Below are 14779 nucleotides of genomic sequence, written 5' to 3' on the forward strand. Positions count from 1 at the left end.
TCAGGAAAGTTCCTCCGACGCTCTCCCGTCATTCATTACTGTCCTTTTGTAGCTCAGAATCTCTTCACTGTATCAGCTCAACCCAAGCTGGTATTTTTAGGTAAAGACCTCAGAGCTCACGTGCCTCAAGGCAAAGGGGATATTGAAAACCTGCAAGAGGAAACACACTCTCATGTTCCCTTTCAGGGTCGCGGGCTGAAGGGTAACAGCCAGGGAGAAACATTCTGGGATGAAAGCAAGACCTCCATCCACCTTTCGCTCCCATAACCTGTAATGCAGGAGCCAGACCACATCCAGGCAGAGCTTTAATTATCTCCTGCAGAGGGGGAGGAAAGGGCTGGTCTTTGGGGAGTAGCAAGGACCAGTGCTTTGCTCCAGCCGCCTCAGGTAGGAGGTGTGGGCACAACGCAGATGAGGAAGGATGTAGCTGATGCAGGGTGATGAGTATCAGGTCCCTATGCTTCTCCCTCTTCCATTTGGAACCTGTCCTCAGAGCACAAAGTCCAAGCCTCAATGCACACACAGTCCACACCGGATTGTCCTTCTGTGTCTCTCTGCCACCACATACACACCCATCCTTCACAAGAAGGCCCCCTCCCCACTGCTCCTCCTTCTCTGGGGGAAGACACCCACACACTTCCCTTCCAGCCGCACCTGCCCTGAATTAATTCCCGAATCCCTCATGGTTCACTGATCTCTCCATGTGCCTGCTTCTTTCTCTTAGAATGTAACCATCTATCCTTCAATGGCGGGTTTCTTTCTTTTTCTTTCTTTTTTTTTTTAAGATTTATTTTTATTTATTTATGATAGACAGAGAGAGAGAGAGAGGCAAAGACACAGGCAGAGGGAGAAGCAGGCACCATGCCAGGAGCCCAACGTGGGACTCGATCCCGGGACTCCAGGATCGAGCCCTGGGCCAAAGGCAGGCGCGAAACCGCTGAGCCACCCAGGGATCCCCGGTTTATTTCTTTTTGATAAAAAAGTTTTCTCCTCATTGAAAAAGCAATCCATGTTCACTTTGGACAATTTAGTAATATGTAGAAAATTTGAGAGAAACACATAAAAATTAATTTTTCAATCCCTAGCCAGAGGTAATGTTCTGTGAACAGCTGGCTATATATCTCTGGTATAGATCTTTCCATGTAGAGATATACAAATATTTAGATTTTTTCCTTTTTTTTTTTTTTTTTACTAAAAGGGATCATAATCTGTATATCGTTTTATAATATGCTCTTTCTGCTTAATAGGCTAGCTGTCGCTTGTGGGTGTTCCTTTTGTACACAATTCTATTAATACGTTACATCTCATCTCATAGTAAACATGAGCTCCTACCTTTCCAGCCCTCTATCTCTAATGCCTAGTCTAGGGCCTGAGATATATTAGATGTTCGGGGTTATAGTGCCCTAATTGGGCTTGATTTCAGAATATTTATGTCTTCTGACCAACCATTGCCTTGAATGAGTGTAGACTTTTTAATCCGTTCTGGCTCTATAAGAGAGCTTGCAAACTCCAAGCCTTTGAGGGCAAGATAGGAAACAGATAAGAAAACTGGCCCAGGTCTAAGGGATGGCCAGGTGTGGGGACTGTGCCTACAGAAGATCAAATGTCTTGTCTGTAGGTTTGACCATCTCTCAGCTCCAGCCAACTGCTGCCCTAGGGGGGTGCCAGGATCAGGTCAGTTCTTATCCGAGTTTTATAGAGAGGCCAGGAATCCAGATTTGTGTATGAAATGCACAGACTGTTTAAACCTTGGTTCAGGCCACAGTAAGCACACGTGAAGGGCAGAGGGGGTAACAAGCAGTTAGTTTCTTCTGTAATATGCTGATGTGGCCTCTCCAGTCTCTAGCATGGTTTCTTCAGTGCTTGGACACATAAAGGTGGAAAGGAAAGGACACTGAAGGCTCAGTGCTCAGTGTCAGCTCAGACCATTTCTAGAAAGGTACAATTTTAGGAACCTATCCCTCCTCCTAGAGCAGAGGTTCTCGACCCTGGGGGATTCTGCAGAACCCAAGCAGAGCCTATGGAAACATCTGGAGGCACTGCTGGTTTTGCAAATGAGCAGGGGTAACTATTGGCATCTACTAGTGAGTAGAGCCTAGGGATATTGCTGAATATCCTACAGTCCCCACCACAAAGACATAGCCTTCAAATATCAGCAGTGCTGAGGTGGAGACACTCTGGAGGGGAACAGTGGTTCTCAACCTCTGCTACACACAAACACACTTGCGGGGGAGAAGTGGGCTTTAAAAAGTTATTGATACCAGGATCGTACTCCATAACAAAGAAATCAGAGTATCTAAGGACGAGGCTCATATTTTAAAGGTTCTCAAGCAATTCTAACACTGCCTGCATTAGATCCAGGAGAGTAAACAACAAACTTCCTGCATACATCTATCATAGGCCCCCCAGCCCTCCGCAGAACCAACTCAGAGCTCTGCTCTAACAGGTGCTCGACACACATCTGGCTGCCTGTGTGGGGAGATTGATTAGTGGCCCATGATTAGTCCCCTACAAACTTTGGTGCTGGATTTAGATTGACTTTCAACGTTCTATTGGTAGCTGATACAAGCCTTTCTTTTCTTTTATCTTTTTACTCAATTATTCAGTACATCAAAAGGCTACAACTTCCAGCAGTCAGCAGCATACCAACATGCTTTCCATTGGAATAATTACTTCTGAGAGTGAAAGGTACAGAAACAATCTGGACAACATACTCATGCCAAAGGAAGCTTACAAAATTAATTCGCAATCTTTTTTGTCACCCCTCCTTGGTCATATGCAATGAGGAGAATTAGAAATTGTATATTAAACGCAATCCTGGAAACTTTCATTGCTATCACTCAAAGAGATGGGAAATAGGGAAAAACAAAACAAAACAAAACCCAAACCAGAGCAGCAAGGCAAGTCTAATAGCAGGAAACCACTCACACTAACCAGATTTCCCTGTAACCAGAATTATTTGATGGGCAACTCACATTTAATCAAGTCAGGGGCAATTTTCACAGGTTCTGATAGAAGCTGTGAATGGGTGAGAGATGAACAGGGACTGGAGCTTTAGTACTGAAATCTCCACCAGTCAACTAACCTACCTGCCAATTGCTATTCAAGGGAATGATATTCTCACCCGTGGCTCTCTGGGGTCAGCACAGGGGCTTCCAGCCAGGTGCTCAGGACACCTGGGGCCTTTATCCAGAGCCATGACACTGGACACTGGAAATGCAAGGGTTCACAGGATAACCCCATCCCTGGACACTGGAGCCTAAGGAGGCAGATGCAGGAGTAAACAAGCTGTTTGAATGGGGGTAGAGGTAGAAGGGACAGACTGCCAGACAGAGCAGGTGCTGGAGGACTCTGTAAGGCAGGGCACTAATGCAGCCCTAGAAGAAGTGATACCCTGGGAGGAGGCTTCTTAGCTGCAGGTAAAGAATTATTATGCACCTGAAGGACTTGACTGAGGACTCTCCTGCTAAAAACAGCAGCACGTGCAAAGACCCAGAGATAATGGACAGCTGGGTATGTTGCAAAACCCCAGGAATTTCAACACAGCAAGTCATTCGTCAACAGGTGGGAGGAGTGGGGAGGTTGAGGCTGGAGAGGCAGCAGGGCCAGTCTGTGAAGGCAGAGGGTCCTGACTACATGGAGTACAACGAAGAGGTTTTTTCAAGGAAAGAAAAGGTGAGAATCGCAAAGAGGTAAGTCGCAGGGTCAGAGGAAGACACTGAGGTTGGCGTCAGACAGACAGACAGACCTCCATGTGAATTCCAGTGCCACCAGGTTCTGCATGGCCTGATTCTGGACATATGTCCAGAATCATGTCCAGGTTCTGCATGGCCTGGGGCATGTGACTAGTCTGTAATCGGGGCATAAAAATCACACCTCCTTCCTCAGGTTGCTGTAAGGATCAGCAAGAGAAGCAGCACAGAGCTGGGTGGGCAGGTGGAGGAGTGGCTTCATTCATGCCTGGAGAGCCTGAGGACTCCAGCAGCCAGTGAGGGGAAGTATAAGAAGGGAAAGAGGGAAGATGGACGAGGAAGCCTTTGGTTCCTGGAAAAGGTTTTGTGGGAGCACGGAGACAAGAAGGAGAGTAGGAACGAAGGAGGGAGAGAATGCACCAGGAATATATCCCACCATTTGGCATTTTCTCAAGATCCTGCAGCAGAGATATAAAAGACTGAAACTGCTTTCTGCTCATTTTTGGATGGTGGCCTGAGATTTCTTTGATTCTAGGCCAAGCTGTCACGGGCTGTGAGTGACGTGTGGAAGGCCTGTTGCCTGGCCCAAAAGGGCTGTTGAAAAAGTTTGCTGTTGTGAGCTTTAGGATTACAGCTGCTCTTAAGGCTAGATTGTCACAAGGGCCCCTTTGCACAATACATACAGCTCTGAGTTCCCAAATCCTTCACATTCACCTGCTGGACGCCAGGGCAGGGAGAAATGTTACCCCCACCAGCCGTGGGCCCAGGTCTGTCTCCATCTCTGACTTGTAATCACAGGAGGAGAACCTCTCTGCTTTGCAGACAACATGAGGCCTCAGTAATGTGAAGAAAAGGCAGGTGTCTGGAGGAGAAAGGATATGTCCAGAGGGAAGCAGAGAAGCTCACTATCCAATAATTGCATTCCACAGCTTGCTGTTTCAGCAGCTGGAAGCAGTAATGGGCCTGGTTAGGCTCTTATTCAATAAGACTCTTGCACATGAAAGACCAAGGGAAATGCAACTTTTAAGACATTTTTTTGGGGGGGTCAGAGAAGGCTCTGGAATAGAGACTTGTTTGGTCTCAGGACACCAGTTTATAGAGTCCATTTACTTCTTAAAACAGGACAATAACCAAACATGATTTATAGAACTTTTTGGATATTAAAATGTTAATAAAGTGGCTGTCATGAAAACAAATAGCTTATATTTTTATTTTAACCATTTGCAAGGCCTCATCTCTTTTTTAAAATTCATTTCCATTCACATAAAGAAATTGCTTTATCATCTAATTGAAAAAAAAAATCAGATTCTCTCTCCCCCCCCTCCCCACTCAAGGTGATTTATTTTCTCTATGGAAAAATGTTAATAAATGGCCAGGAATCTAAATGTTAAAAGCAAAGAAAAATGAAATCTTTGGAGATGAAAATAAGTGATCGATTTTTCTTCTTTCAGAGAAATTGCTGCTCCCAAAAGACACAGAATATGAGGAGAAATAAGTAATTACAACTCTAAATTCCTTTAAAGCAGCCACTCAGCCCTCTTCTTGTCTTTCACTTCACCTAGACATTCCTAGACATTTCTGGACAACTTCTGGATGCCAGCCCTCACTTGGGAAACTCACAGATCAGAGCAAATGACAAATACTTTTAGCAGATCACTGCAGTGAACTGAGGGCGCAGCCTCCAGCAGAGATAGGTGCTAAGAACCACAGAAGCAAGAACACCAAAGAGAAAGAAGAGAAGGGATGGCCTCACAGAGAAAGGGGAATTTGAGGGTATGGACAGGTGAGGAGGAGTGTCCAAATGGAGGAAGAATGAAAAGACACCTGTTGTGTGGGGGAAGGTGGATACCACAAACCAAAAGGGAGTAGAGCTGAAGAGATTGCATGAGGACACATGTGTCCTGAAGACACATACAAAGCCAGGTCAATGCCTAGCTCTTATCCTGCAGGTGACAGGGTAGCACCAGAAGGAGTCATCCGCAGTGTTACAGGAATCATTTTGTCTGCAGTATAGAAGATGGTCCAGAAGGGGGCAGTCCTGAGCTGTGAGGCCAATTAGGCAACTGCTGCACAAGTGCCAAGCAAGACACCAGGAGAGCTTGCACCAGGGCCCTGGTGTTGGATGCAGACAGAAGGCAGGCAGGTGTGAGAGACACCTGGAAGGTGGGATCAGCATGGCTTGATGACCAGTCCCTTAGGGTCAGGTTTTCAAGCAGAGAACAGGGAAAACTGCAGGCTGACAGCCAACTGGACAATTCATACTGAGGAGGAAAAACAAAACCCAAAAAACTCAAAACCAAAACAAAACAAAGTTTAGTGGGGAGTGGAAAAAGGTGGAAGGTATTTAGTTGAGAATAAAAAGGTAAAAGGAACTGAGTAAGGAAGGGGTTAAATTAGTGTCGATAGTCTCAGGCTTGGAGGAAGTGTGTGCTAAATGGTTCTCCAGCTTTTCTTTACACACTTCTGTTGATGGGGAGCTCATTACCTGTAGAGTCAGGCTATTTCACTGATACACTTTGTGAGTGCCCTGAAATACAATCTTTTTCTCTGCCTCCATAATGTACAGCTTCCTCTGACATTTTTATTTTTAGTTGCTCAATGACACTTTTTGGAAACCTATTTGATTTAGCAGGAAGGTCTGAATGACCTGGGAGTCCTCCCATCCCGCTGACAGAGGATGCTCCACTGGAGCGTGGAGGAGACTGAAAAAAAGTCACAGTGCAGGCACACAAAGTATAGAACACATGTTGTTGCCCACCACTGCCCCTGACCACAGGTTTTAAGCTACTTTGGCTGCCTGAGTCCCTGGTCCCATCCCATCCCATTAGAAAATCACCAATACCGTGCTGTTGCAGCCAGCAAAGCAGGCAGACAGGTAGGTGATGCCATCTGCCCCACACACTGGAGTGAAGGAATCGGTTTGGCATTCACAGTTTTTATTGCAGGGCGAGTAGGGGTCCAGGGCCGAACCAGGTGCTGAGCTGGAAGAGAGAGGAAACATGGAATCCATCAGAGGAAGGTCACTTCTGTTGGATCTCTCCAGGGACAGCCTTCTGCCCTCTGCTAAAATGAGGCACCTGGTACCCCTTCCTCCTCCTCCTCCGATCTTACCCCTCCCTGTCCTGAAAGGACCAGCCCAGCACCGCCACTGAGAGCCGTGCACAACGGTGGCAGGCTGCGAGCTTCCTCTGCCCAGAAGAAGAAGTCTCTTCTTGATCAGCTCAGAGCCACCTCCACGGCAAGGCTGCTCATGATCACTGCAGCCTCAGCCCGTTCCCCCCCTCCCTGACCCAACACCACTGCCATCGGGCACAGCCCAACACTGACTTGGGGTCAGTTCTCATCTGTCTCATTCCTCCCTAGCAGGCAGTGAGCTTTGTGATGCTCAACACACCACTACCACTACACTGGCTTCGATAACTCTCGTCTGTCTGATTGATTCAACTTCCTGAGAAAAATAACTCAAGTTATTTTAAATTTCCTTTTGTGCCATTAAAGGCACAATTACCTAGAGCTCGCAGACTGCAAAGGGGAAGAGGATGGAGTGGGTGTTTTCAGCTCTGTAAGAGAGGAAGTGTCATTTCCAGCCTCCCAGGGTTCGGACCACTTCATAGTAATGATGATCTGACAATTTATGTGCCAGCACCGTTGATGGTACCTCGTATATTATTTTACTTATTTTCCAAGTGACCCCGGGGGGTTGATAGAGAAGGAAACTGAGGCAAAGCCAGGCTGAGATCCCACCCAAATATATGTAATTCGTACGTGGCAAAGCGAGGGAGGAGGGGCTGAGGTTTGGAGCTCTACCAATCTGGGCAGAGCTGGCAGTTGGATTGTAGGCTCTGAACTGTTTTTTTTTTTCTTTTTCCCATGAAGAAGAACCTCATTATCGTAAGACCCTGTGCTTTGAACCACTACAAGTTTACTACTTGAGAACTGGCACAGTAAGGCTGGCGGTCTCTCTCTCCAAATGCTGTTATTTATGGCATGCACAAAGCAGAAGGTGCCACATTTGGGAGAGGGAGGAATGGGGGGTGGGATGCAGTGGGGGGCAGAAGAGGCCACAGTGCTAGTAAAGGGGATGGAGGGACACACAGTGGCTGGGCTGTGCATGGATTTATAGACAACTGCCTCTGCCTATGTTCTCCTATTCAGCTCGCTTGATCTTGTCAGGTGGCAGATAAGCCCAGCTCTCCTGTATCTTCTGGATACAGACTACAGGAGAAAACCTGATGGCCTGCCTGGAGGAGGAAACTGGCATGAGGAGGAACTGGTATCCCACAGGTCGATTCTGCTGCAGCCCTGATGCTCCAGGACTGATCCCCAAGCAGCTTCAGAGTCTCACACAGAAAAGGGGACAGCTGTTCCTGCTCCGTACATAAACGCTCTCCATAATTCCCACTGGGGGCAATTCTGATTGGACTCTAGATCAAAGCCTTGAGATAATAACTAGTAAAAAAGTGTCCCACAAGAACCAACTTTCTTCCCTTCTCCTTCTTTTCCCCTTTTATTCCCCATCCTCTGTCCCCTCCCATACTTATCAATACCTACTATGGGTGAGACCCTATAATTACTGTGGGAGCCTAATGATAGCTTCTGATAATTTCTGGAATAAGTGAAATCAATTCTGTCTTTCATTTAGAGCTGAAGTTTAAAGGGTGCCTGGGTGGCTCAGTTGGTTGAATGTCTGACCCTTGATTTCAGCTCAGGTCCTGATCTTAGGGTCGTGAGATTGAACCTGAATCGGGTCGGCATTGGGCGTGGAGTCTGCTTAAGATTCTCTCTCTCCCTCTGCTTCTTCCCATACTTTTCTCTCTCCCCGTCTCAAAAAAGAAAAAAAAAGCTGAATTTTAAAATAAAATTCATCTGTATTATTTATCTTCAATTATTCCTAAAGTCAAATGCCAAAAATGGTAATAGGAGTACTGTGAGGAGTGAATGTGATGGTCTCCCCTGGCACGCTTCTGGCTCCTGTTGAGCGGAATCATCTGTGCTCTCCACCCAAAAGGTCCATGGTGATTCTTCAACCCTGAGAGGACAATGTGAAGGCATCATTGAACCCTCCACTCATGGTCACTAGGGACAAAGCTGGCTCCATTACCCTACCATGAAGAAAGAGTCCAGGCACCCCTGGCAGGCAGGCATGGAAAACGGCTATTTCTGGGACTTACGTGTTTCCATAGGGAACAGTAACCCCAGCCACAGGGCCCGTGTCACAGCCCAGGAAGAGGAAGGAGACGTAGCAAGCTGTGGACACCAGGTTGACGAGCATGGCCATCCGAATGGCCCCGAGGGCAGAAAGACTGAGCTTCTTCACCAGGAGACCACCCAAGAAGATCCCCAGACAGGCACATGGGATTGCAGTCATCCCTGGGAGAAAAACAGAGGGGGCAGGGACTGTTAGCAGGGAAAGCGGGGCCAGTCGGCGCTGACAGAGGGGTGCCCGGCTGGGGGCCGAGCCCTGCACAGACCAAACTCCCAGTGACACCACTGCAATGGTACATCCCCCACGCTGCCCCCAAGTCTCCATGAAGGGCCTTATTTCTGCCCTTGGGGAACTCACAGAAAACTGGGGGACACAGACATGGAAACATTCAGCTATTAGGAGTCCAAGTACATATATCTATCTTGCTAAGTAAGGGATCCTCATGGGAAAGACACAGCTGGTGTTGGGAATGACCAAGAGACAAAGACGGACAGACTGGGATCATGCACGTGCGTTTTAGGGAAGTCATGATTGGGGAGCACTGACGTGCCATTTGTGCATTTTAGAGGTGACATGGGAAAAGGGATTCAAGATCACTTGGGGATTTTCTCTCCTTTCCTCATTAGCCAAGGAGGGCTTCATTGAAAGGATCTGGTGGCTATTTAAGCAAAGGTCCCAGAGCTCACCAGCCTGTGGACATGGTGTTTTAAACAGCTCCCAGAACTCTTGGGAAGTAGCATCAATCAAATCAATATGTTTTGTAGCTCTTGGTGAGTAATTGGCCTAAAAAATGTTCCCCTCTCTTACAAACAGAGCTATCTGCAAGGCAGCAGGACCATAAACCTGTTATTTCTGACTCTCAGAGACTTGTGGAATTTCAGAAGGACCAAATGGTGCTAGGGTTCCAATCTCCTATTTGGCTTTGCTCTGTCCTGATTCGCTTCATCTAAAACTCAGCTTTAAATTACTGTGCGTCATTTATCCACCGGGTAGACTGTGCATGGCCAATTTCCCAGTCTAGGCTGTCTCCTCCTTGCCAATCAACAGACCTCTAGGTCAATCGACTACATCAACCAGCTGGTATGTGCTAAGGGAATGCAAATTAATTTTAATACTAGGGGAAGAAAAACATAATCAGGGAGGCTGAGCTCTGCAAGAAAATAGCACAAGTCACATTTAAATAAAAACGTATGATATCTCTGCATTATTTGATGCTCTTGGAATACCTATGCTTGGTTTTCTCTGGTTCTTGGTATAGGAATGACCTTTGTGATCCAGCCCCCATGTGCCCCTCTCTGCTCACCCCCCCCCCCCCCCGCCCTCCTGGCCCAAAGCTCCTCCTTTCTCTCTCTGGGACAGGCCAAATCCATTCAGATCCCCAGATTTTGCACCTGCTGCTCCCTCTCCTGGGACATTCTTCTACTGTGTCTCTACTTGGCTGGCCCTGTACCCCCTTCAGAGATGCCTTTCCCAGACCATGCTACCTAGAGTGGGTCCTATACCCCACCCAGGGGCTCCCTATCATTCCTCACCCCGTTTTATTATCTTCATGGCTCTCTCCCTGCTATCTGCAGCTGCCTTATTCGTATTTGGACTTTTGGTTTCCTGTCCACTCTCCTCCCTCCTGACGTGCAGCTTCCCTGAGCACAAGAAGCTTTTCCATCCCATTCAGTCCAGCATGGTTCCCTGTGCCTGGCATGGGGTGGGCACTCCAGGCTTCTTTTTGGGGTGAATGAAATGGCGAGCAGGTTGGACCTGTGTGAATGAACACTGGTGAGGACGGGCCCACGCCCAGAGAGCAGGCCTGGGCTTGGTTTCGTTTCCTAGCAGAGGAGGCTGTGGGGAGCGTCACCTGGTGAGGATGGTAACTATGGCAATAACAGGCTTTCAGCGCTTTTTCTCCCAACCGTCATCAGGCCGCTCTCTTCCTCCCTGATGTGTGTGCAGCCTTGGCATTCAGTTATCAGAACTTCCCCGCAACTCCATCCTCATTACGTTAACCTATGCAGATTGAGTCCTTTTTATCTTCACGCATAAATCCATGCCATCAGTGCCTTAATCATCTACATTGCTCTTCTCCGGACTCTGCCCCATTTGCTGATGACTCCCAGGGGGGCCCAGGGCTCTGCGCTGATGCCCTAGCCTGCAGGGAGCAGGGGCTGAGCACCTTCTGATCCCATTACCTGTCTTTGTTTTGTTTTTGTTTTTTGTTTTTTAACTATTAACAAGACTTTACTTTTTAATTCTACAGCTACTGCAGATGGATTATTTAATCCTTTTACTCTCCATTGCCAAAATAACAAAGCTGGAATTAGCTGATGGTAAAAGCTCTCTATGTTTATCACCTCATCTCTTTTTTTTCCATTACCTATCTTTGTGCCCTGAGTGCCCAGTGTCAGCCCCCATTGCAGGCAGCTCTCTAGGGAACATGCTGATTTGAGTGAGGCCCCAAGCAGGACACAAGAAGAGGCCATGCATGCTGCCAGCGTGGACTGTCGGACAGATGGTTGGACACAGGAGCCAGCAGGTGGCTTCTCTGCATGGCAGGAGAAGGTCCTCCCCTGCCAAGCACTAGACGGAGTTGCTGGGAAAGAAACAGGTGAAGAGGGGGAGATTGTTTTTTTGACCTTCTGCCCTGAAGACTATTGATTTGTTTGTCGATAGAAACTGTCCTGAAAAAGAACACAGCCCCAACATCGAAGCAACAGTGCAAATGTAATGAGAACATAAGAACAGAAGCTACAGAAATGAGGAAATGGAGAAACTCGGGCTGCTGGAGGGCAAAACCAGAGACATCCCAAAAATAACAAAGAAGTTATGACTTTAATTATAAAGAGACCCACTTTACCGTACCTCTGTCAGGTACTGGAAAGCTGCCTGAATTTTGCTAATACTTCTTACAAGTGACAAGTAACAAAAAAGTGGATGGCAAAGTGTTATTTGTTAAAAAAAAGAAAAAAATCAGGTTCGTGGTAGGCTAGCCATTCCCAAGGAGACACTATGATCCAGGTGCGTCATCGTAGCAGGCTTTCATTTTTTTTTTTAAATTGATATACATTATGTCCTGGGAAGTGCACAAAGCTTAAGGAAACACCAGATTCCTTGCATCCATATATACCCCTATCACCACCACTCAGATCAAGTTTGGCACATTCCCAGAGGCCCAGGAAGGGTCTCTGGTGGCTGCCACCTCCCCGTCCCTGGACAATAGTTCCCCCATCATCATAGTCTTTATCACCTTAACTAAGCTTTCCTTCTTTAAACTCATAAATCTGTACACTTTTGTGCTTGACGTCTTTCAGCTCTATCAGATTCATCCACATTGAGGCAGGTACGAAAATGCTTCCTTTCTCCTGCTGGGTGATAGCACTGTGTGAACATTCTATAATTTATTTATCCCTTCTCCTGTCGACAGACATCTGGGCTGTATCCCGTTGGGGCCATCATGCACCAGGCTGCTCTGAATGCAGTTATATATGCGTATCTAAAGGAGTGGACTTAAACATTCATTTCTGTTGAGTCCATGCCCCGAAGTGGGATGGATGGATCCCCGTAACAGGTGCACTGCCCAAGAGCTGTCCAAAGTGCTCACACCATCGGGCACTCCCAGCAGCGGTACCTGAGACTTCCTGTTGCTCCACACCCTCACCAACATTTGGTGCTATCAGGTCGGTGGATGAATAGTGGTATCTCAGTGTGGTTTTAATATGTGTCCTCCTTATGATGGGTTGGTACCTTTGCATTTGCTAATTGGCCATTAGGCAAAGAGACAGGAAGTGCTGAAGGAGATCATTGCTCTCAGCAGGTGATCTACCCCTACATACCAGAGAAGGTAATTCATGGGGCTGGAGCTCTCTCTCAGATGCAGAGCCATACTAGCTGCATCTCAGTGGCCAGACTCACGTCTCTCTCCTCTTCACTGGCAAGACCTATGTATGAGCTCTTCTGTTGAGGGCTGTCCATCCACAACCCCTCTCTTTCCTGTAAATCCCTTTCTGCTGGCTCTTCACCCCCCCAACCCCACTGCCTTAGCAACCTCCTCATGTTTCCTAGCAACGCACCAACTCTCCCCCAGTTCCCCTCCAGGGACACACACCACCCACCTGCCATGGTCCCCTCCGGTACTCTATGGCTGAGCTTCAAGGAAAGTGTCCTGCAGCCGCAGACTACTCCTTCCCTCTTGGGGGCTGCTCTCCACACAGAGTATGGGCTTCCCACCCATACTCTCAGACATAGCTCTGACACAGGCTGAAGGACATCCTGGTGGTTGCGGGCAATGGAGACGCTGTTGTCCTCATCATGTGTGTGCGCTGCTGCCTGCTTCCTCCTTGGAATCATCCTTGACTCCCATGACCTGTGGGTTTCTTTCTGACTTTGCCTTGGACTGCTGTGCTTCCTCACGGTTGGGACTTTATTCTTCTTTTCCAATTCACTTTCTTACTGCAGAACTTCCACTCCACGTCCCTGACTACCCTCAGATTACACCGATGCAACCGAACTTCTATTCCCCAGCAGGGTCTCCTTCCTGAGCTCCCATCAAGTACAGGACCCCAACAGAGACACACCACAGGTGTCTCACACTCAGCAACTTCAAATGTGGTCTCACAATCTTCCCTCATGGATCTGATTCTTCTCTGTTGGTTCCACGTTGCAAAACTGGTGCTACCAGCCGTCGGAGCCCGAAATGCAGGTGTCTTTCCTCACTCTTCTGTCTCCTTTGCCAATCATGAAGCCACTTTGCTAACTACACATACGTAATGCTGCTTCCCACGAGGGCGAATTGGTTTTCCTTATCATGCCAGCTCCAAATAGCAGAAGGAGATGCCTGTAGTCTCCTACTAAGAAGGATGGTCAGGCCATGCTTGAGCTTGGGGAGAAGGAATGTCATGATCCATTAATTATGTCTGCCATGGGCAGGGGTCAGGAAGGGAGAGTGTGGCTTCCAAGTTCTGTATTTGCTGACTACGTGTTTCACGCTGCCAAGAATATTCTTACTTTTTTATGTGTCTGAGCAAAGCCTACTCACCTTTCAGGATATATCTTGATTCCTCTCTTCCTTCATCCTGTCTTCTCCCAAATTCTGTAGTTCACAGCTATCTACTGATCTCCTGGCCTGTCACAATGCTTCCTATGTACATTTCATATTTTAGTTCTTTATTATCACATCCCTTTGGCAAGTTTTACTGCAAGAATAGACTAAAATTCCTTCTGCACTCAAACACCAGGACTACTGCTATTGTTGGAGCAGCAGAGTCTGGGCTCTTTCTCTGATGGGCCTTGGTAAATGCTCAGAGTATTACCTGCATGATAGCAGCCCTCTTCCCACCCAGGGGGACGGAGAAGCAGACTCACCGAGCAGCTGGTTGGCAGAAGAGGTGGTAAGGTTAAATTGCTGCTCCAGGTACTTCCCCAAGAAAGCAGCGAAGCCAGCCACCACTGCAATCTCCATGCAGGCGGCCAGGATGATGCAGGTGAACACAGGGTTTGAGAGCAGGTGCTTGGTGACTTTCGGGATCACTGCAGGGAGAGAGAGGAAGAGGGTCATACACTGCACTTCCAGGCCTTCTGCCCCCAGACTCCCTTCTTGACACGCTTTTGCCCATCTCAGTCAACAGCATCAGGAGTCACTCAGTTGTTCAGACTGAAACCTAAAACCTGTAAGTCACCCACAACTGTAGACTCTGGCTTTAAAATATATGCTGATATCTTGCCAATTAAGCTGAGAAGTACTATAACAGGAGAGACTATATTGTGCCTTTTCTTAGTTTACTGGAAACACTAAAATATTTTATAAGCAATGACAAATTATTTCCATCCCCCTCAAAAAAGAGTTTGGGGTTTGTTTCTCTCTCTCTCTCTCTCTCTCTCTTTTTAGATTTAT

General features: G+C 47.4%; 1 protein-coding gene across 2 annotated transcripts in view; it reads right to left on the minus strand.

Moving 5' to 3' along the window:
* Window positions 1-14779, minus strand: part of SLCO3A1 (solute carrier organic anion transporter family member 3A1) — a 303056-nt gene that overhangs the window by 38212 nt on the left and 250065 nt on the right. For both annotated transcript variants that reach the window (XM_026001469.2, XM_026001463.2), the window contains exons 5-7: window positions 14251-14415; window positions 8864-9062; window positions 6535-6673 (exon numbers count right to left, since the gene is read on the minus strand). In XM_026001469.2, coding sequence (XP_025857254.1) covers window positions 6535-6673; window positions 8864-9062; window positions 14251-14415 — 503 coding nt within the window. The remainder of the gene's footprint in view (window positions 1-6534; window positions 6674-8863; window positions 9063-14250; window positions 14416-14779) is intronic.

Source organism: Vulpes vulpes, chromosome 14, assembly GCF_048418805.1.
Source record: "Vulpes vulpes isolate BD-2025 chromosome 14, VulVul3, whole genome shotgun sequence".
Taxonomy (NCBI): Eukaryota; Metazoa; Chordata; class Mammalia; order Carnivora; family Canidae; genus Vulpes; species Vulpes vulpes.